Here is a 24,835-nt window from a genome sequence, read left to right as displayed (position 1 = left end):
GAAGTTTAGAACTTTGGGAATTTGGGAATTTGGGAATTTGGGAATTTGAGAATTTGGGAATTTGAGAATTTGGGAATTTGGGAATTTGGGAACTTGGGAATTTGGGAACTTGGGAATTTGGGAATTTGGGAATTTGGAAGTTTGGGAATTTGGGAGCTTGGGAATTTGGAACCTTGGGAATTTGGAAGTTTGGGAATTTGGGAGCTTGGGAATTTGAGAGCTAAGGAATTTGGGAGCTAGGGAATTTGAGAGCTTGCGAATTTGAGAGCTTGGGAATTTGGAAGCTTGGGAATTTGGGAGCTTGGGAATTTGGGAGCTTGGGAATTTGAAAGTTTTGGAATTTGAAAGTTTGGGAATTTGGGAATTTGGGAATTTGGGAACTTGGGAATTTGGGACCTTAGGAATTTGGAAGTTTGGGAATTTGGGGCTATGGGAATTTGGAAATTTGGGACTTTGAAGATTTCAAAAATTTGAAACCTTGGAAGCCTTTGAAGTTATCGAACTTCAGCAACTTAGGTATTCAGAACTTTAAGAGTTTGGGGATTTGGTACTCCGGAAATTTGGAAACTTGATATTTTAGAATTTTAGACTTTCGAAATACAAAAACCAAAAAATCAGATAATCGACCATTAAAAGACCCTGCAATCAAATTAAAAATAAACCACCATGTCCCTTAACACCATAAACCCAAATACCCTACAAACATTATACAACGAATAAAAAGATGAACCGAATCTAACATTGACCAGTGAAATATCATTTAATCAAGGTGAAACGCTCGTAATACGTCAGAGGGAAAACAATCTGTTCGCAAGGATTTATGGTCGCGCAAGCGCGGTATTCCGTGAATTAGCAGCATTATTTTCCGTGCACATCCGTGCTCTGAGGTCACCGGTGTTACCAAGCACGTTGCTTTAGCTAGCTAAGATTGCATTAACGCTCGCAATTTACAGACGTATAAAGCAGAGGCGCACGCTTTTGTACGGCTTCTCAAATAGCTGCATCGAGGTAGTAGAGTTTAACCCTGCCCGTTATGTTGGTTAATGAAACGTTGACACGAATATCATATTTTGCAGCGTTAACGAGATGCGCATTCACCATCGTCCCCTTTATACAACATTATATATATATGGTTAATAGAAATTACCAGTCGAGCCTTCCTTTATTCTCTTTGTGTCTATCCGATGAATGTGACCAGCTAAGTGAAACGTTCACCGTTATCCTTTTTATTTCACTGGCCGCGATAAAAGAACGTTATAACGTCTTTAGATTCTTCCGACTCTTTTCAGACGAAACTCCTTGCGGAGGAGGACTTTTTCATCCGATTAAATTAGTCCAACGAATTCGTTAAGGAATTTGGGTATCAAACCTCCACTTTTCACGGAACTGCTCGGTAGAAATATTTCGGCATCGCTTGTCTTTTGGGGGAATTTTAGGAATTTCTGGAAAGATTTTAGGGTACAGGTACATTTGAGGATATTGTGAACCATAGCTATTCTACACCCTTAGCTCTTTTCTTAGACATTGTCTTTGACTTTGACTTCGTGTTTAGTGTTTAGTGTTTCTTAATCTTTAGACCCAATCTTAGACTTAGACTTAGTGTTCCTTACTCTTTAGACTTAGTCCCAGACTTTTCTTAGACTACCTTAGACTTCCACATCCCAGCTAAAGATTTGGAATCTTGCTAATGTGGACTTCACTTCTAAGGACAACTTGAAAGTCTCAGAAATTCGAGTCCTCTAAACTTCGAGAATTTAGAACCTTGATCCTTGCGTTAAACATCACCGTCATTCTCGAAGCCCATTACGTCCACGAAGGTAGATCAACTAATTGATAGGAATTGAAGCGGAATTCATGAGTTCGTGACCCAGAACAGCTCTTGATCCCTATAACAGAAGATCTCTCGATAGAGATCGCCAGTTCATTTACCCCCTGGTTCATCTACGGTATGGTTGCGGTAACAACTGACCCCCTCTGCATCCGTGGCAGCAACTTTCGGCCAGGCAAGTTTGTCGAACGTACGTGGCCTAAGGCGATAGGTACTTCCGGTGGACAACTAAGTTCCACGGAGTCAGTTAACTTCCATACCAACCGGTGATTGCATCGGTTCAACCTATTTCGTGCCACTTCCTGAAGGATCCAACCGTGGACGCAGTGACTGGCTAACCGTCGGATTGCTTGCGCCAGATGCGACGACACGGGTGTTCCGAAACACGTTCAATCAGACAAATCGCACGGTTCTGATGCAAAAGATGCTTGATCGAATGTTTGATAAGATCGAAGATTTGACAAGATCGAAGACGTGGTAGAATTTCAAATAGGTTCAGATTTGCAATGTACTAAGGTTTCTCAGTTTGTAAATTTTTAAGAATTTGAAGAATTTTTGTGGCTCAAATTGGTCATTTTTAAGAGGACAACCAAATTTCCCAAATTCCCCAAATCCGAAATTCCCCAAATTCCAAATTCTCCAAATCCCAAATTCCCCAAATTCCAAATTCTCTAAATCCCAAATTCCCCAAATTCCAAATTCCCCAAATTCCAAAACCCCCAAATTCCAAAACCCCCAAATTCCAAATTCCCCAAATTCCAAATTCCCCAAATTCCAAAACCCCCAAATTCCAAAACCCCCAAATTCCAAAACCCCCAAATTCCAAATTCCCCAAATTCCAAAACCCCCAAATTCCAAATTCCCCAAATTCCAAATTCCCCAAATCCCAAATTCCCCAAATTCCAAATTCCCCAAATTCCAAATTCCCCAAATTCCAAATTCCCCAAATTCCAAATTCCCCAAATCCCAAATTCCCCAAATTCCAAATTCCCCAAATTCCAAATTCCCCAAATTCCAAAACCCCCAAATTCCAAAACCCCCAAATTCCAAATTCCCCAAATCTCTAAACCACCAATTACAGTCTTCCTACCTTCCAATCTCCCTATATCGCCATTTTCCGTCCGTCGTAACACGATATTTAATTAATGCGTCCACACGCGGGCGCGATAAGTTGGATTTATATTTATACGCCGTCTAATCCGGTAACATTCAATAACGTCTTGCACAAAAGAGGAGCTCGCGGTCTTCTCCGGTATCGCTCGCAAGCCGCAAAACGCTCGGGATCGCTCTGAACCACGCGATACAGGGAGCGTAATACAAGAGGCTTGGGAAGGAACACGTGATATCCTCGTTTTACAGGATTTCCCAGCGCCTCGTAAGTCGCTGAATCGCGAGAGCTTTCTGCATAACAGGTGGCAATGCACGCGTCTATTTCACCACGAACGTCCTATTTCAGGGCTGCTAAAGAGTTTCCTGGGATCGTGATGGAAATCTTGCTGAGCTTGCATTTCCTACCAACTTGTGCATTTTAGACACGAACGGCTAACATTATACCTTTGCCAACTACACTTGCTTCTATCACTCGTATTACAATTTTTATACCCTGCTTTGTACTTTGATTAATCACCGGTAACTTTTACTGGTCTGGGTAAAAGAGTCTGGACAAATCCGGAGTCATTTTTCTTGGTTCCGTTTATTTTAAGGACACGTCATTAATAATTTAAGTAAAGCTGGTTTAATAAGAGACTCTGAACAGATTAAATACTATAATGACCATTCGCTGTGAGAATAAAATTACTGCTCCTTTGAAAAGACTCTTCGTGATTCTAAAATATTTCAATAGATTGAAATATTGATGTATAAAAATTATTATAACTATCGATGTTTGCTATGATATTAATAAATATTTCTTTTGTTTCAGGTACGTAGTCTAACTCCAAACGCAGTCCCCACAAAATTTCACCGTAGCGTGAGTACATTATAAAATATTCGAGCGCGTCAATGTATTTTTGAAATTGGTTTAAATGTTTCGAAGCCATTGCAAATATTGATATACCCTTCTGACGCGAATGTCGATTCTTTCATCACCTTTTCTTCTTTTATCGGTGAATTGTAGCCGTAACGCTCGTGGCAGGATGACAATTAAAACGGAGTACGTATCCGAGCGTTAAGTCTTCTGCAGAAGAAAGCTGCATTGTTATCCTCTGCTCGTGAAAAGATCCTTTTACTCTGGAAATAAAAATGGAACGAATCGTTACGGTTCTTGAGAAGTCTAATATCGGAGAATATTACACGTCTCATGATAGAAACGGTGTCTTATTACGGTCTATTCAATTTCTACGATTTTAACTTTTACTAATTATCGTCTTTTAGTGCAGTCGCTGAATGATGTATCAGATAGGAATCGGTTTTATTTTGGGCCGATGGCATAATGGCTGTTCCAGATTTTTAGATTACGAGATTGATTTATTTTTAGTTTAGCAGGTCTTTAGATTTTTAGATTTTTAGACTTTTAGACTTTTAGGTTTTTAGGTTTTTATTTTTAGGTTTTTAGATTTTTAGGTTTTTAGATTTTTAGACTTTTAGATTTTTAGGTTTTTATTTTTAGGTTTTTAGATTTTTAGGTTTTTAGATTTTTAGGTTTTTAGATTTTTAGGTTTTTAGATTTTTAGGTTTTTAGATTTTTAGATTTTTAGGTTTTTAAGTTTTTAGATTTTTAGATTTCTACTTTATTAGGTTTTTACATTTTTAGATTTCTACTTTACTAGGTTTTTATATTTTTAGATTTCCACTTTACTAGATTTTTACATTTTTAGATTTCTACTTTACTAGATTTTTATATTTTTAGATTTCCACTTTACTAGATTTTTACATTTTTAGATTTCTACTTTACTAGATTTTTATATTTTTAGATTTCCACTTTACTAGATTTTTACATTTCTAGATTTTTAAATTTTTAGACTTATAAATTTCTAGATTTCTAATTTCTCAAATTTATAGGTTCATAGATTTATAAATTTATAGGTTTACAGTTTTATAATTTTTTATATTTATTGATTTATGGATATATAATTTGAGATTTACAGAATTAGATTTATGGATTCACAGTTTTTTAAATTTCAAAATCTCTAAATTTCTAAAAATTTGACTTTGTTCCCAAACTTCGATTCGATTGGCGATTCGGACCAACTCGAATTAGCCCGACTATGTCCGAACGTAACCGAGGTACCTGAGTTTTTACGTCTCGGATTCCATCCGAGTTTCCCCGACTTTTCCCGATAACTTTGATACCCGTCGCGTTAGTCCCGCACTTCCAACAATATTCTCTGAATTTTCTCGATTCCTTTGATGTACGTAGAAAATTACATGGGAGAAGTTGTTCGAACTTTCCGAACTCCCCACGTAGCCCAGGAACATCCAACCTTCCTCCATATTCATCCGGCAGCAAATTTTGTCCGAAATTTCTCGCCGTGAAATATTTTCGGTGGTTCCGTGAAGTCCACGAGCCAGACCGCGTTTCCGTAGGGTTAAACTGGACGAAGAAAATGGTAACTTTGAACGAGCTAGGAAATTTCGCGAATTCAGCGAGGAAAGAGGAAGCGTTGGACAACGATCCTAAATTCGGTGCGGCTTCCGTTGCAATTATGATGGAAACTCGTCGAAGAAATTATTCGCGCGACCAAACGACAATCGCGTGACAAAGCGTTTCTGTCACGCTTTGCCGAGCACAATCGACGATTGTTATAATTTCCCGAACGTTCTTGCGAATAAAACTGGCATTAATTTATGACGGAAACGTCTCCGAGTAATTAACGGGCCAAATCGTTTACCTTCTTACGCGAATTCAGCGTTTCGACTTAGTGGCGGAAGTTTGGTGCTTTCAGCCGGTGATTCCGCTCTGATGAAACGCTGCAAAATCCTCCGAAACACAATAATCGCGGAAGGCGAGAACGGTGCGAAATTTCGAACACAATGAATATTATTATAGCTGGAGACATTTGGACGAAAACAGTGGAACTGATAACTTTTTTAATTAAAAGAAACGGCGGGTACTTCTGACATTTGGTCCACAGAGATCAGCAACATATAGATCACATATAGATTCGCAGAAGTTTGGACACGAGTACCGAGCAAATATTTAAAATCGATTATCTCGAAAACGAAGTCACGTATGAAATTCGTTCCACTTTTTTTTAGAACCCGATGGAATCTTTCTAGGAATTTATAATCGCAAGGTGAATTGAAAAGTTAGCCGCCTACCAAGATGAATTACGAGGTAAACCAACGTCGACGCTTCGTTCATCCGGAAAAGGGTGCTGCGTTTCCTCTACCGTTTCTTGTTTATCGTCGCCAGACGCCGTTAAACAATACAAGGGCACCCGTACTTGCTCGAGAAACACCGGTGTGCATTGTCAGTTGACGTTAAGTCAACCGCAACACAGACCGGTTGGGAAAAATACGAAATTCGAGGCGAGTTTCAATTCGATGCTGTCGCACGCGATATGCGACACGCTGTAACACGCTTGTCACTTTTCTGTCCAATAATTCTCGGGTACTAGCCGTTCCTCTACATTTATTTAACCCGACTATCGATCCATCTTTACGTGACCCATCGGTAATCTCTAACCTGGATTACACTTGGATTTTATTTTTATTTCACTGAGAATTTTATCTCAAGTTTATGGGTTTGTAAGCTTCTGAATTTGGAAGTTTAAATTTTTTGAATGGGAAAATTTGATTATTACAATTTTTTAAATAGGAAGTCTGATTTTTTAAGTTTGTATAGAAATACATTTTCGATTTGCTAAACATAAAAATTTGATATTTTCAAGTTCTAAGATGAAAGGATCTGTAACTTCAACTTTCTGAAAACAGTAGCTTGAAGACTTCATCTTCGAACATAAAAGAATTTGAAATTTCTTAATTGGTGAACGAAAAAAATTTCGAGATTCTTGTACCTGCCACTCCCAACTTTAAAGACCAAAAAAATATTACATTTCTACATTTTTAATATTGAAAAATGAGAAACTCCAAATACAGAAATAGAATATTTTTACATCTACAAATTTCCACTACCAACTATCACTAAACACAATTCACCCTATAATTCTATAAAAATTTATTAAAAATTAAACAGCACATAAGTGCAACTATTCTTGCAAAATTCTATTTCTTAAAATTTCTCAGACTCTCAGTGCATAAAATATCAGAAAATTCGAGCACAGCAATATCGAAGTCTTTCACCACCCCTATAAGGGATTTATAGTAAATAGAGGTTATATAGAATAGATGAACGGGACGGGTAAAATTTATAATCCAAGTGCAGTCATATATTAAGCAAAGTTACTTGAAGTCGTAAACGTCGAAATATATCAATAGCCCGAACGGGACGACGTTTCTGGCGCGGTTTCTGAAACGATCGCATGTATTGGTGTGCGTTCGTGTGAGAGGCAGATGAGTTCGTACGTGTTAAATATCTCACCCCTTCGGCCAGCAGACCAGCCTCCGGCATAGTTATCGATGAAACCGTTTTAGTTAGTAGAACTGACCCCGTTCCGGCTTTCAATGGATTGGTTAGCTTTAATGTGGCTGACAAGCCAGGAATTAACGGCTTTTTTATTTAACCGCGGACTTGTTGTTTTTTGTAATTTGCACCTACTGATCTAATTCTATTTGAGTTGCTGAGTAAACACACTTGCCTGTCTTTGATTTTAGACTACTATATGTATTTGAACTACTGTATGTGCAAGTTCAATCTGTACCTTTGCTTCAAATTTATTATTTGTTTCAAATTCTTCAATTTTTAAATTTTTAAAATTTTTATATTTCTTGTATCTATGTAAATTTCAATTGAATGAAATCTTCAAGTTCGTCTCTGTGAATATTATGTTTTTAAATTTGATCTCCTGTACTGAAGACATAGGTGTCCACATACGATAATCGATAATCCATAAATTTAATTATCCCGAAAGTTATTCGTGACTCGAAAAAGTATTTTCGTCGATTTTTACGGAGAAAGTTGTGAACGTCAGTGGAGTTATTTTAGCACGTCACAAAGCGTACGAAGGGTTAAATTAGACAGCGGTTAGATCACAAAGAAAGCTCTCCAACGGTGGTCCGAGATAATGGAACCAGCACAAAATAAATATCGGACTCTTTGAATACCGAGCGTGTATTTCTTGGAACCGATAGCTTCGTAACAAAGCTGTCGGCTGATTTACAAAGGAAGGTGTTCGAAATTTTTCACCCGATTAAGTCTTAATCCCCGGTGTTATTTAACAATTATCGTCCAGCTTCGATTGAATACACTTTTATCGACGATTGACACGAGTTGTAACAGTTGATTTCAATCGAAAAATCGTACTTTACTTGATCCCGTATCGTTTCGTTCGAACGGTCACGATGAAACGTACTATCCGTGATGCGCGAACGTGTAAAGTCGAAAGATGATAGCGAAAAAAATTGAACAGCAACGCTGTTTCGAAACGACGGCTTTTGTAGCGGCGAAATGTCAAAGCCTTTATAAAATCACGGGCGAGAGGAATAGCTAGTCGATCGTCGATATCGTTGAACAGAGGCAAATAATCATATTGCTGGAAATACGAAGCAATTAAGTGGAAGTTCCGAGATCCTACGAAGCCGGTCGACGGGCTGGTGACCTTATCTGAGCCGAACAGGCACCAATTATCGGCTTACCAGCAAGCTCTGCTCGCGCTGCCTACCTGTAATTACGTCAGCTCACTCTGATTCCAGGCCCAAGTCGGAATCTTTCGACATATACGCGTTTCCGGCGGAATCCTCTCTTAACACATATTTTATTCGTCGTTGGACGTCTAGAGTGTTGATATCGGTAATTCGGGGGTAGGGAAGGGGTTGGGGAAGGATTTGGAGGCAGAATTTGAGATCCAGGAGTTTACAAATGTAGGAATGTAGAATTGTGGAGTCAATGGAGGATCCATTGAATGTCTGTTGAATTTTTGGATAGGGGGATTTTGGAGATAGAAGCATTTGAAAACGTGAGAATCTGTGAAAATAGGTAGCTGAGGAGTGGTCTAGGGATTTGTAGGAATCTATAGAGAGCTGTAAATTTAGAGATAGTAAAATCTGTGTTCGTAGGAATTGGTTGATATGGGTATCTGAAAGTGTTGGGATCAGGAAATGTAGGTAACTAAAATCTAGAGATCTTGAGATTTATAGAAGTGAAGAGACCTAGATATCTTGAGATATACAGAAATGCAGAAATAATGGGATCCAGGGATCTTGTGATCGATAAGAATATAGAAATATATCTGCGTATGTCCCCACATGTGTATCCTCATATGTGCGTCCCCATATGTGTGTCCCCATATATGTGTCCTCATAAGTGCATCCCCATATGTGTGTCCCCATATCTAACAATGTATCTACCAATCTAAGAATATAACCTATGAATACAATTATTATTCAATTATTTATTCTTGCCCTCAATTAAAAATGAACTTCCAAACACCACATATGGAACTTCACATATGGAACTGCACTACATTATTTCGCATTGTACTTTCGTGTACAGCACCGAACATGAAATTTTGAAACTTTTATCGGGACGAAACTGCACCGAGTTTCCGGATTTTTTTTCCAAACATTCTAACGAACGTGGTGTCTGCTTTTGAAAAAAAAAAGGAAGCGAATATTCAACGTGATTCGATTTTCGGTGTTGTGACCAATACCTTTGACGTCAATAGGATAGGACGAAGCCCAAACAGAACCCGACAAAGTGCTTTTTTACCGATGACCTACATTTTTGTACCCAGAAATCCCAAAAAAGAGTTTACTGTTCTAATACGGATACATGCTTCGTTCTAGTCTTTTGTTCTTTTGTAGGTAGGGTAGTATTGTTGTAGAGTTTTGAGTTATTGGAGTGTATATCAATTTTTATAAAAATTTGTGAATTAAAAGTTAGAGGCAAATATAGGTGGCTGGGGATAGGTTAGGTTTAAGAGAGGTGACTGGGGATACAGGTAGTTGGGATGTGGTTTGGGGTGTGGGTAGATGGGGATATAGGGATCTGCGGATGTGGAGATTTAGGGATGTTGGGATTTGGACATATGGAGATTTGGACATGTGGGAATTTGGATGTATGGAGATTTCGGGATGTGGAGATCTGGGTATATGGAGATTTGGGGATGTGGAGATCTGGGCATATGGAGATTTGCGGATGTGGAGATTTCGGGATGTGGAGATTTGGGGATGTGGAGATCTGGGCGTATGGAGATTTCGGGATGTGGAGATCTGGGCGTATGGAGATTTGGGGATGTGGAGATCTGGGCGTATGGAGATTTGGGGATGTGGAGATCTGGACATATTGAGATTTGGGGATGTGGGAATCTGGGCGTATGGAGATTTGGGGATGTCGAGATCTGGACATATGGAGATTTGGGGATGTGGAGATCTGGACATGTACAGATTTGGGGATGTGGGGATCTGGACATATCAAGATTTGGGGATGTGGAGATTTGTACATATACAGATTTGGGGATACAGGGATCTAGACATACAGAGATTTGGTCACATATGGATCTGAACATGTAGGGATTTGAATCTGCAAAAATTAAATGATAGATTTGGTCATATAGAGGTCTGATCATACATAGAGATTTGATCATATAGAGGTCTGATCATATAGAGCTTTGATCATATAGAGGTCTGATCATATAGAGATCTTGTCATATAGAGGTCTGATCATATACAGAGGTAGAGATCTTGTCATATAAAGATCTGATCATATACAGAGGTAGAGATCTTATCATATAGAGATCTGATCATATAGAGATGCAGAGATCTTGTCATAAAGAGGTCTAATCATATACAGAGGTATAGATCTTGTCATATAAGGGTCTACTCATACACAGAGGTATAGATCTTGTCATACAGAAGTCTGCTCATATACGCATGTAGAGATCTGCTCATACAGAGATCTAATCATACAAAAGTCCAAGAACATTTAGGTATATATCCTCCTCCAAATATAGAAATCTAACAATATAAAAATCCACATCCCCAATAAACATCTCAACAATAAATACAACAATTAATATAAGATCCCTTATACTGTACACCCATCTACAATCCCTAAAACGGTCATCAATACATTATAAAGATGAAGCGGCGAATAAAACATGAGACCACGTGTACAGCATCGTATCGCTAAGATAAAAATCCGTAGACTCTCAGACTGATTGAAGAGGAAAGCTCTATTAAGCACGGTCAAACGGATTCGCTGTTAAGCTCGCTTTCAATTATCACCGGATCTCTATCTCGAAAATGAAATTTTCCTCGCAAGAAGTGCGTTGTGTGTCGGATATACACCGTGCCTATGTTTCGCGACGTTTCGCTTAATCTTTGAGCGAGGCTGTTAACTCGACGAGAGGGAGACTTTTCTTCGGGGCTGGCGTGTTCATTAAGGAGCAATTAAACTCGCGCGAAACTTTACGAAATACTGTTCGAGTACAGTTGCTTGGGAAAGCACATCACCGACCCATTGGCTATCAAGATTACTTGCGAATTTGTCGCGTAATATAGAGTCAACGTGCTGGGTAGACTCCATTTATTTCTGATTTAATAGCGAAAAAGGGGAGAAAATTATTAGATTGTGTTAAACGTTGAAGATAATGCTTATAGTATATTTATACTCTAACATGCAAATTTGTAGTCTAATAAAAATTAGAAATTATTTGTTGGTACTCTGAACATGGCTGTAAACTGACTGATATAAAATATGGTAGGTTTTGGACATTTTAGTAATATTTTAAAATAGCACTTCTGTTTGAAGCTTCAAATCATTTTTAAATTATATATATATATTTTTTTAATTATATTATTGATTCTGGATGAGTGGTACTTTAACAATTTTTTAATATATGAACTATAAATTATCTTTCTAAATTTTGCCTCCATTTTATGACCCACCACAAAGTAACAAAAGTAAAGAATTTCGTCTTCGACGTTTCCGACCAAATAAGATAAAAATGAGTTTACAAAGCGTTAGAACTAGAACTTACATCGGGTTATTTCCTAGCCAATGAATTCCGCGTTCCCGTACGTGTTCACTAATTAAATTTGCAAGTTACCGTTCGCTTCGACGTAAAACGAGGAGCCGCGGTTTTTCGCGAATTCCGTAACAGTCGGGATTCCAGTCGGTGAAGTTACTTTTTTCAGAAACTGAAATAATCGGGAAAAACGGGTTCGTAGCGGAAACTTTCCTCTTGCGGATTCCGAAAACAATCGTAGCTGCAGCTAAAAACGGTATGCCAGTTATTTTCTTTCCTCTTCTCTCGCCAATTCAAAACAATCGGGCTAACGATCGAATGCCTGAATTTTTTATCGAGGATCAGAAATGATAATAGTCGTACCTCGTAATTTTTCTTTTGGTTAGGATTTTAAATAGTTGCAAATCATAAAGATTACCCAGCTTGATTTCCAGTTGAACAATCATTAAAGGTAACATTTTTTAAGAAGAATAAAAATTGAAGATTTCACAAGTACATGTATTGTAATGTACAAGTTAAAATAACCATACTGAATTTTTTTTAATAATTGCAAATCATAAAGATTACCTAGCTTGATTTCCAGATGAACAATCATTAAAGGTAACATTTTTTAAGAAGAATAAAAATTGATGATTTCACAGGGACATGTACTGTAATGTACAAGTTAAAATAACTATACTGAATTTTGTTAATAATTGCAAATCATAAAGATTACCCAGCTTGATTTCCAGATGAACAATCATTAAAGGTAACATTTTTTAAGAAGAATAAAAATTGAAGATTTTACAAGGACATGTACTGTAATGTACAAGTTAAAATAACCATACTGAATTTTTTTAATAATTGCTTACTGTTGGCAATGACAGATATGATGTAGAAAATATTGCAATAAAAAGTGAGGTTATTTCTAAATTATCTAAAAATATTTTCTTTATTCTAACATTATCTGTACTGCTGTATTGTTCACATTAAATACTTGCTGATTATATTCTGTACTGTGTACTACTATACATGTATGTGGACATATATTCTATGTCTGTGAACATACATTCTATGTATGTATATTTAGTAAAACAATAAATGTGCTATAAGAGAGAAAAATTTAGGAGCCTACATTTTTAAAGAAGTTTGATAAAGTCACTTCTTTGTGAGCCAGCTGACAAAGTACTTCTTTGGTAATGTCAGTCCTCAAACCAATCCTCAAACAACAGAAATCTTGTCCTTTGCCATTAACATCATAACACATCAGTATAAATAATTATTAATTAACAGCACTTTCAAAGACCAAATGTCAGTATAATAATCTATTACCAAATAGCAACTTCTCAGTAAATATTAATAAATGAAAGTGTCCCACACATAGCCTCGTGTGAACAATGAGCAAAGTCAAGTGTTTTTTGATAGATCACTTCGACGTTGAAAAATGATTAAGAAGCATGGACAAAGAAGTAACAAATTCTTGCAGTTGACGAGTACCCCACAAAATCATGAATCTTGAATCACTATGAAGGAAAAAATGAGATGACAGTACGATAACCATGAATATAACGTGATACTTCTTTTCTGATTTCCTAATGACTGAACACGATGGTAACGTAATATCCGCGGCACTTGAAATTGAAAAGTTGGAGCGTGAGAAATCTTTCATCTCGATCCTAGGAGATTTTATTCCGTCAAACGAGCTAAGTGCTGCAACCGTGATTCAACGTCTCGACGAATCGTTTTCTGACTTTAATTTAGAACGTGTTTCTCGAATAGTTAAAAAAGGCACGCTGTTTTCTATTCGTAGCGATCGATAGCTTCGATCTGTTTACCATTATCCCCTTCGACTTCATTTCAAGTAATTCGTTCGTTGAAAGCTTTTCGATGTTCATTATAAACGGTATAGGTCAGGTCTCTTTTTGTTAATTGCGCTTTGAATCGTTCGATCCCATTGTCTTGCACGAACACGAGGAAAGTTTCCTTTGTTCCATGACACGGTTCGAGCGCTGTAGTAATAAATAGTAATGGGGGAACACTTCTGCATTTATACTTTAATGTATAACGCAAATTTATACTTCAACATATAAATAATTTAATCACATAGTGACTCAAATTCTTTTCTCATATTTCATCATACTTCCAATCTCGAAGCTCAAGATTAAAAACCAAATTTAAAACATTTAAAAAATTAAGATACATTACAATTTCATTAAGAACAATTTAGATGACAATTACAAAAGTCAACTCTAATCATAAAATTTGCTATTTGAATGTCGTAGTGTTTAACTGTTCGCAGCAGAATGCAAGGAAGGTTTAATGAATCACAAGTTCAATTTGAAGGTAAAATGTTGGGAACTAACGCAGTATTTCTCTTGACATAAGACATTTTGCAAGAGGGTGATCATTAAGGAGTTGAGAAAGTTTGTGAAAAAGTGAGCTGCAAGAAACGAGGTTGTAGTTGAAAATTGAAGACCTTCGTTATCGATTTATCAACCCATTCGAGCGACCTTAAATTACGTTTACTTAAAATCCTTTTTGTAGAGTTCCTTAACGCCATAAAGGGTGGCCAGCTTTTTCCTCTGAGTTGCTCCACAAACGATGTGGATAATTACAGGAGTTAATGTCCGTACTAATTAAAATTTGAAGATACATAATTATACGATGCACGGAAGCTGTCCAATTTGAGCGAATGTTGAGGTCAATACATGACGAAACGTCAGCGAAAATATCTGTAATTGCGATCAATCATGTCATTCGAGGCACGTTTACGCAGAGTCACGCAAGAAGGGAGCTTTTGTTGTTTCTTACAAAAGCTGAGTGTTTGGACAAAAGGGACACAAAAGATTTTACGTACAAAGAAGTACGAAGGGAAGAAAATAACATTTAATGCGTTTGAAGAAATCGAAGACATATCTGTATTTTCCTTTCTAAATTATTTGTTGCTTTCAAATAACTTCAGCAAAATAAATGATAAATTACACGGATGAAATTTGCCTTTATCAGAAAGTATTCACCATCGTAAAAATGCAAAGAACATCTCTAATCTTTCTTAGATCTATCAGCTAACCTCTGTATATCGATCCCTTTGGCCAATTTCCTCAAGTTCTTTGAACCGTTTCTTTATTCCATTACATCAGAACCCTCCACCAAACGAACATCCTCTCTCAGGACTATTCTGATATAAAAATTCTGTTACCAAACTTCTCGAGCAAACGTCATTACGACACATCCTACCATCGCGAATCATCCCTCGCGTTATTAACCCTTTCAGTGGGAGGAACTTTTGCGGAGCGTATTCTCTATGGGAAGTTCTAACTATTCTTTGAAGATTGGTTTCAGTTATTTAAGTCGGGTTGGTCAAAAAGTAAAATCGCATGAATTAAATGATGGATTAACTTAATATCTATAATAAATCTTCTTGTACATTGAATATGTTGTACATTAAGATCTTATATTACATTTGCAATCGAATATTTCAAAAGCCAACTTTGAATCAGTTTGATTCTGTATCAGAAAAGAGTATACTGCAATAATGTGATCATTTACGTTGAAAGAAGGCTTTCCAAAAGGTTGTTAATTGTTTACAAGAAAAACAATCGGGCATCCGTTGAAGCGGAATGCGAGATCGGGGACGTCCAGAAGACGAGGAAGAAAAGGAGTCGCGAAGAAGAATAAGAGCGTAGGTCGGACGGTGAAGAGCGTACGAGTAGGAGAGACGGAGATGGATCGAGAGGCAGAAGAGCGGCGTCGAAGGAGACAGATCCACGGGCGAGTAGAACGGAGCGGAAGCTAAGCGTAGAATAGAAAAGAGGGAGGGAGCAATAGAGGCAGGGAGGGCGAGAAAGATAGATAACGCGAGGAGGGGTTGGTGGATTTAGCGAGCAGGAAGAGAGGTAGGGGGTGGCGCCGCGGGCCGCGCCGTCGCCCAGCATCCCTCGTTTCCAGCCGCCCACCCTCGCAAAGGCGCACCCTCGCGCCGAGAGTATCTGGTAGTCATACGCTGGCCCGTTGCGAGCCCGCCGATATACCGCGCCTCTCTCGCTCGCCGAAGCTTCGTTCGCTCCGTGTGCACGTTTTCCGCGTCGCATCGCGACAACTGCGTGTGCCGCAGTTGACCCAGTTCCTCGAGCGCGTTCGCCGGTGCGCGGCTCCGGACGAGCGTTCAATCTCGCGAGGAATTCGAGCGAGTGGAAGACTTCTTTCTTAATATCATTCAGTGATCGTCCCGCGATCCGTTCGCGGAAAATCGAATTCGCGAGACGTTTTCGGTACCGGGACAGAAAGGATCCATCTCGAGACGCTCCTCGTCCACATGGTCCGTGTTTTGCTTCTCCGCCCTCTTCGCCTCCCCTACGTGGCTCCCTCTCGACGATAGCTGTTCACGCGAGCGTGTGCCGAGGACACGCGAATATCACCTGCTCCGCCGACCGGACACGCGCGTCTACACCCTTCGTCTCGAGTCACCCGCGATGATGTGCTTCGACGAGGCCAGACCAATGCCCCTCTAGACACGCTGCACCAGGTCCCCTGCTGTCCGACGATCGCTGTCGTTGCCAGCGTCACGACGCGCTGACGTCTCGTCAAGCTCGTTGCGGTTGCGACGACGGACGTGCCAGTCTCGATCCTGTTCTACCCGGTGATCTTGCAGTTCCTCCAGAAATAGCCTCGAAGCGGATCTATTGCACCAATTACACGTGAAGCGTTTGTCTAGCGAACTTGATATTCTACCCTGTTGCGAGGCGTTTTTCAGGGATCAGCGAAGCGGGTCAAAGTTTCGCGGTTGTAAAGCGGACCAAGCTTGATATTCCAGCCGGTGTTCGCGAGGCGTTTATCAGCGTCGAAAGAGCGGACCAAAGTGCATCTACGGATGTAACGAAACCGGTGCTCGAAGTTGGTGCGTTGCGGTGTCAGGATTAATTTGTTGTTCGGAAGGAGACATCACCCTGGCTGATCGGTTGCACGCCTCCTAGTAATCGATACGATGGAAACGTTCATGATAATAGGCATCTGTTTCCTGTGCTACGAGATGTGCGAACTGATCAGACGATACGCCACGCCGCAAACGACGGAGCCGCGTCGCTCTCTCGACAAGCCAGCAGCACCACCCTCGCAGCGCGTGTTCTCTATTTCCCACAGGATGCAGAATCGCCCGGCTACTTGCCCGCAATAGACGTTCCTTGGAAATGATCTGGTTCTGCAAGCTAAGCAAGCTTGACCACACGCGGATTCTGTGAGGGGATAAATAGCGAATAGGCTCGGTTCGTCCGAGATGAAGGTTGAAGAGGATAACTGATGATAGCGGGACTTTGGAGCGTCCTGGACGTCCGTCAGGACGCGTGAAATACGAAGCGCAATCCGTGTCGCCTTGACAAATGTATCGGACACGATGGAGCGTGTCCCGCGTCTAATCGATAGGGAGACGACGTGAACGTTTCGATAGGATCGGCCACGGATCGATGGGATTCCGATCGATGAAGCGACCTCGTATCCCCGAAAGTTTCACCGCAAACCGAGCAACTTCCGAAACAGAGACGTTGTGTTTTGCTCGTTAAAGTGCGTGCTCGAGCGGAATCGACGGGTTGTCGAGATGCGACTCGCGCGTGTCTTTGAAACTGACATCGCCGGAATATCTTCGGCGGAATTATTTATGCGTGGTCGCGTCGCGACGCAGAGTCGCGTTTAACTCTGTCGGATAGAAACGTGACTTCTCTGGCTGGAAAAATTTCACGGTGGAACGGTTTGGAGGAGCGTGAAAATGCAGGGTGCATCGGTGATCCGCGGAACTCGCTGGGATCCGAGCGCGATCGGGATTTCGCGTGTACCAGCAAACATTGAATCGAAGTGGTTTTCGTCGTCCGCGTGCAGCGTGGTTACGCTATTCCTCGAAAAGATGCGATCGTTCGATACAATGTGCTTGTTCGGTATCGTGCGCGACCTGAAGTGACAGAATAGTTGCATACATGCCTGTTAGCTGCGTCGAGTGCATGGATCGTGTGTTACGAGATTTTTGTTGATCGACGAAGAAGAGGAAGAGAGACTGGAAAGTTGTGTCGAGAGATTCTCGTGTTCGAGTGACCATTATCCCCGACTACGTGTCGATCGACGAACACACAGGATACAGGATTATTGAGATCGAGTAGAGATGGACTCGTTGGAACGTCTGATGAGCGCAGGATCGCACCAGCCAGCCCTCACGGCAGCCACGCGATCACAGAACGCTTTTGTTCAGGCGAACCTTTGCTCCGTGATAGGAAGAAAGGGCCGTCATTTGACGGGCACCTTCTGTTTGACGGGGGACACCATGGAGGGCATTATACAGTGCCTGGTGTTTCTCAAAGCCTTCTCGGTAAGGGAATTATTTCCTATTTTCCTATCTTTCACTACGCACATTGGAATTGAAATGTACAAATTTCTAATATTTAAACATTAGAAGATCCACAATCTCAAAATTTCTGATATCTAAATTCTTACATCCCCAAATTTTCTAATCTCTGAACCTCAGATTCCAATTTTTCAAAATTCCAGAATTGCAAATTTCCAAGTCACCATCAGCTCTAATCCCGAAGTTCCCAAACTCCCAACCATCCAAATTTCAACTATCTAAATTTCCAAAGTTCCAAAATCCTCAGTTCCCCAAATATCTAAAATTTAAAACTGCCCCAAATTTCCAAACTTCCCCGTCCGAGTGAAAAGTTAGCTAAACAATTGTCTCGCAATTTATCGGTCGACCTAAATAGCTGCAATTTAAAATTCCCGACTTGTATTAACGAGGGTCTGTAACTCTCTCGTGAAAATATGGTGTGCCACGTTTCAGGAGATATCAATCGCAGAATCTCGAACCTCGATTTGTCTCCATTCTAGGGACAATAGGTTTTTTTTGGCGGGGTTGAAGGGTGGAAGTGAAAAGGAACTCGTACGTTATCCTCGTAAAGGGTGTCGCGACGTCATTCCAGGACACCGTTTTGTGTCGTCAAACGGAGAATTCAAAGGGTAGGAGATTGAAGTGTCCTACAAACGAAAGATCGGCTCTATCGTCGGATCGTGAACCATCGAAGACGGCTTTGTTGCGTTCCTTTCGCACGAAACAAGATACTCGAATACCTTTTGATGTTGTGTATTGACCTACCGAAGTATTTCAGTTTAACTTGGTTAGCTTGAACTTCGTCTATTATGATAGGGTATTGTATCGAAAATTTCGATTTGTTGGAAACTGCCGGGGTATGTACCCAGCTTTTAACATCGAATATCACGCTATCTTGCTTCGTGATCAAGCCTGCTACAGCTTTATGGGATTATTGCTGTTTATTTCGGGTGATTCAGCTTTGACGTCGACGTTAGGGATTTCGGTGAACATTCGGCAGTCGGATTCGGGGGTTGAGGATTTGCGAATTTCACTTGCTGGGTGTCTGGAAATTTGGGAATTTAAGGATTTGGGGATTTGGCAATTTTAGGATTCGAGGATTTAGGGATTTGGGCATTGGGGTCTTGGAGATTGATTTATGGATTTCAGGGTTTATTTATTTTACAATCTGGGCATTTGGGGATTTGAGTTGAACATTTAGGTATTTGGGAATTTATAAATTTCTAAATTCTGGGATTTGAGGATTTAGATATTTAGGGATTGAAGATTGAGGGATTTGGAAATTTGAAGATAGAGAATTCAAAGATTTGAGTATTTAGGTATCTGAAATTGAGGGATTGGGTATTCAGTGATCTACTTCAGAACCTTAACAATTTACAAATCCAGGAATTCCTGCGAATTTTATTATTAAAAAATTTCGCTCACGCTTCGTGTGCTTCATCGAGTGCTTCACGATTCACGGGAGGATTGCAGGTCTGATTGGCAAAAGGAGATATTCTCGAAAGAAATTTTTTGTTTGCCCGTCTCGTCGACGGATCGAAACTGGGTCAAAGAATTTTAATCGCGTCCTGATGCAAATCGCACGCGGTCTTTTGCGCGGAATAATTCCGAGCAGAGAGCTGGTCGAACTAATTTTGTCTGAACTTCCTTCTTGAAACTGTTACCTCTGGTTTTCGCAGTCGGTACATTAACCTTCGAGAAAATTTCTCTAGTCGAACTTTAATTCATAATGATTTACGACGAGCAAGATAGCAACGTTGTATCGAGGTCGAACACGGATATACGGTTGAAAGTGTAACGCGGAGAGGAAATGAAAATTTGATGCGAAGATGTAAGTTTCCCGACGGATAAGTTGAAATATACCGTAAGAAATTTCGCGATGAAAATCAGCGTGAATAAAAGGAAGTGATGCGATTAAAAACTCTCTGACTCTTACCCTCGGACTCTAACTCGTTAACTCAGTGATTCTCACTTTTCAAGCGGTCCCGACTCTTGGACGTTTTAACTCTGATTGCACTCTTCTTCACTCTTTCACAGGATTCTCATTAATTCGCCGCGCAATCACGCAAAACGCATGCTCCAATTACTCGAAATCTCTACCAAGTTCTTCGAACTTCTCGTCCGAGTCATTATTCTTATCCACTTTCGGAAACAGTTCTGCTTAATCCTCGTGAATACCTGATACTTTTACCTATTAATCGATTTCAACGCTGCAGCACAATGCGGTAAACTGACAGTCGCAAATTTTGTGGATTACGTGGAAACTGGATTAAATTGCATGCTATGGGAAATTATCGTGTTTCAATGTGATATCGAAATTATCGGAATATTAGAATTCGAATATTCAAACTTGAAATGGGAGACTAAGTTTAATTAATTCATCGACTGTCATGATGGTGAATGTTTAGTGCGATCGAATATTAATTTACATTCGGTTTAATCAAATTATTAGCGAACAGATAGTACACAACTCTTCAGGGTGTACTAAACGTGATTCAACCCTTAAATCATATCTCGGTAAAATTTTTATGTTCGGACCCTACATTGTATATTCAAGAGGGTAGCTATAAATCCAGATCATTTCATAAACTCCTGAGATAAATATGAGATAAAGCAATCATCAGAAGTTTTAGTAATTGTATGACATAAGAAAATTCTAATCGTTCTTTAAACTCTGAGTTATTGTACGAAGCTTAAAAAAAATTGAGAGAATTCGAGTGAGCAAAATTTAATTAATCTTTTTCCAATATTAAACGAGGAACTTGAAGACACTACAGAAACTTGTGAACAGTATAAAAACTTAAGAGTATAGAAACACGTAAACGCAAAAAATTTGAGAAGTATATTGCTTCGGAAAGACATGTTGGATTTTTAGTCAACAACGAAAGATAATTCCAGCAGTGACGCTTCTTCCTGACGAGATCGTGTTTTTTTCATCGAGGTTAAAAGTTTGAAAGCATCCCTGGTGTGCTGTGGTGGTTGGTCGTCAGCGACGTCGTCGTCGACGTCCTCGACTTGTCGCGTTCTCTTCCGTCGAGTGGATGGCATTCTTCGTTTCCTTCGACGAAGGGTGCGAGGAAGGTGACGATAACATCTCCACGAGGCTGCCTATGAATTTTTATCCCTTTTGCCCGTGGGCTACGAGCCTATAGGCGGGTAACGAACGAATCGCGATGGCCCCTAAAGAAAAAACCACTTACTCCGGTGAGCTCATTCGACGATAAAAGTTATTGGCGCGTCGATGACGTAACGAGGGGGGTGGTTACAACTATGACACAGGGGGGCGATTTTCGGCGATGGTTCACGAGAAATTAATCCTTTTGCTTACTTTTAATTATTCGTTCGTTAATTTATTATTTTTGGTATATTATTTAAACTATTTTCACTTAAATTTGTTAGTTCAAATATTTGAGGTATTCCCAAGTTCTGACATTTCCAAATTTCCAACATTCCTAAATTCTCAAATTTCCCAAATCCCAAAATTCTTAAATTCCAAAATTTCCAAATCTCAAATTTCCCAAATTCCAAAATTTCCAAATCCCAAAATTCCCAAATTCCAAAATTCCCAAATTCTCAAATTTCCAAATTCCAAAATTTCCAAATCCCAAATTTCCTAAATCCCAAAATTCTCAAATCTCAAAATTCCCAAATCCCAAAATTTCCAAATCCCAAAATTCCCAAATCCCAAAATTCCCAAATCCCAAAATTCCCAAATCCCAAAATTCCCAAATCCCAAAATTCCCAAATCCCAAAATTCCCAAATCCCAAAATTCCCAAATCCCAAAATTCCCAAATCCCAAAATTCCCAAATCCCAAAATTCCCAAATCCCAAAATTCCCAAATCCCAAAATTCCCAAATCCCAAAATTCCCAAATCCCAAAATTCCCAAATCCCAAAATTCCCAAATCCCAAAATTCCCAAATCCCAAAATTCCCAAATCCCAAAATGCCCAAATCCCAAAATTCCCAAATCCCAAAATTCGCAAATCCCAAAATTCCCACATCCCAAAATACCCAAATCCAAAAATTCCCAAATCCCAAAACTTTCATATTCCAAAATTCCCAAATCCCAAAATTCCCAAATCCCAAAATTCCCAAATCCCAAAATTCCCAAATCCCAAAATTCCCAAATCCCAAAATTCCCAAATCCCAAAATTTCCAAATCCCAAAATTCCCAAATCCCAAAATTCCCAAATCCCAAAATTCCCAAATCCCAAAATTCCCAAATCCCAAAATTCCCAAATCCCAAAATTCCCAAATCCCAAAATTCCCAAATCCTCCAAATCCCCCCAAATCCCCCCAAATTTCCAAAATTCCCAAAATTCCCAAATTTCCCAAATTCCCCAAAATACCCAAAATTCCGAAAATCCCAAAGCACCTAATTATCCAATTACCAAAAGAAAAATAGATCCAAATTAAAATCATACGCACGTACACACGCTATAAGGAGATATCAGTTTATGTGCTTTGGAGAAAATTGCTGCATGGGCAGGAAGTTTTAATATTAGTATCGCAAAGTAAATTTTTCCTGAAATCCTTCCATCATTCCGCTACGTGTAATCCTGTATTAATAAAGTTCCTCGTTGGAGCGATGCTTTCGCGTAGTTTCGGGAATTAACGTCGACGAGATATTAACATCTGTGTGGCTATTCGGCTGCGCGGTTCAGAAGAGTTAATTAATTTCAAGTACGAGAGATTAGGTTCTGGAATGCTTCATTTTTGCTCATTCGTATATTTATTCTCCGGGGATTAGCGTAAATTTGTGCAAAATAATTTCAGGTGCAGAAAGTGGATGATTGAAGATTATGCATGAAGTTTGTTATACATGTAATCGAATTTTGAGAAATGTATAAAGAGTGATGAATTTAATATTTTTACTTTGAATTTTGAGATAGAAGGTTTTTGTTAAATTTTAAATACGTATGAATAATTTATTTGAGAATTGGTCGAACGAAGTGTTCAATATTAAAATTTCATTTACCGGAAATTGTTTTTGGAAAATTTCCTGTTTCAAACATTGTTGAATCAATGGACCCAAAATTCTGCGAAAGCAGTCTTTTACTATGCAGATAGATGTAATTATTCTTAATGCATTCATGCGTGATGAAGTTAAATCGCATGAAATTAAACGAAATACTCGAGCGGAATTGAAGTTCAACGAAACGAACAGATTTCGCTATAAACTCACTCTGGATAAATCATACCTTTTACTAGCATAAGATTTCTTACACTTTCATAATCAATATGACAATTTTCACTGCTTTTTACAAGCTGTTAAATGCTAAAGTTCTCAAATTTTCAAGCTTCGACTTCTTCAAAATTTCATTAGAAACTTCTTAAAGTCATTAGGATTAGATCTCAAAGTTGCACTTTATAACTTTATGTCCTGGAGTTTCAAAGTCAGAGAATTCAATCACGTCACAAAGTTTCAAATCCCAGAGGTTTTAGGATCTTAAAGTACTCTTGAGGTTCTTAAGGTTACTGTGCTGAACTTTCGAGTCTTCAAGTTCAAAAATTCTGAAGATTTTAGTTTTAAATATCTGACATTAGGTTCTAAGTCTTGGAGTTACAAAGTTGCAAAATTTTGAAGTTCTGACATTAAAAAATTCCATCTGAAGATCTCAGACCTCTAATGTCTCAAAAGCATCAAGATAAAATGATAAGTCCTCAAGGTTCAAAATTAAAAAATTTCTAAAAATTCCACTCTTTCAAAATTCCAAAAATCTCACCATATAAAAACTATGAAGTTCTAAAATTTTAAAATTGAATTTTTTCCAAGATTCTCAAGCACCAACACCTTTAAAACTCCCATATCTCAAAGTTCTAAACTTCCAGCGTCCCAAAATGCATCCTAACCACTTTTCCCATCACCCATAAAATCAAACCCGCCCAAAATCGCGCACTTGGTGAATCCCTGCCCTAGCGGATATCAAGAAATAATTCACACGGCTATTATCGAACGGCTGCAACGACACCGTATCTCGCTTTCCCAGGAAATCGAATTACGTCCCGGAAAGTCGACCCTGCCTGCATCCGTGGAACACGCGAGCGCACTACCTACCCCGTGTTTATTTAAAACGTCGACCAACTCGAAAATATGCAACGTCCCGTGGATTTGTGGTCCACCGCCGTCGCATCCTGACGTTTACATTCGGAAAATCAAATTCGTGTTTCGTAAATTTCCAAACGCGACAATTCGATCCTGTTTTCTCGTTCGTCGCAAATGCTACAAGCAGATGTTGGGCCACGAAATGAAAGGTGACAGGAGAGTGCCACAGATTGGCACAGAAATGCATCGATTTAGTCGAAAAGCATATCCTAAGTTTTGTATGTATTTTACAGGGTTTATTGCAGTCACTAGTTAAAAATATAGGAAAACATAAGAAAATAAATGAAAAGATATAATGTAAGGAGAGTGGACTTGTCTTTTATATGTAGTTAGGGCTCATCTTGTGCCACGAGTATGATACATATAAATTATATTCATTCAATCATAGAATTGTAATTATAAGTATACATGCTGCAGAATAGCACACAACCTAACAATATAAATTTCGTACAATTAAATTTTTTATTTAATACACGAAGCAAATGCTTAACACATAATTTCAGCCCTCAGAAGGAGAACTAAGAGTTT

At 39.2% G+C, this 24,835-nt stretch overlaps 1 protein-coding gene across 18 annotated transcripts in view; it reads left to right on the top strand.

The window, feature by feature from the left end:
• Positions 1-24,835, top strand: part of rg (A kinase anchor protein rugose) — a 395,524-nt gene that overhangs the window by 134,019 nt on the left and 236,670 nt on the right. For 7 of the 18 annotated variants that reach the window (XM_076532110.1, XM_076532106.1, XM_076532115.1 and 4 more), the window contains exon 1: positions 15,849-18,184. The exons of 7 other annotated variants lie outside the window; for them this stretch is intronic. In XM_076532110.1, coding sequence (XP_076388225.1) covers positions 17,981-18,184 — 204 coding nt within the window. In that variant the 5' untranslated portion in view covers positions 15,849-17,980. Of the gene's footprint in view, positions 1-15,847; positions 18,185-24,835 lie in introns of those variants that run through there. 4 more of the 18 variants (XM_076532116.1, XM_076532108.1, XM_076532109.1 and 1 more) reach the window with 3 other exon arrangements.

This window comes from Megachile rotundata, chromosome 5 (genome assembly GCF_050947335.1).
Source record: "Megachile rotundata isolate GNS110a chromosome 5, iyMegRotu1, whole genome shotgun sequence".
Taxonomy (NCBI): Eukaryota; Metazoa; Arthropoda; class Insecta; order Hymenoptera; family Megachilidae; genus Megachile; species Megachile rotundata.
Note: the sequence above shows the minus strand (reverse complement) of the source record. Positions and strands in the feature narration are given on the sequence as shown.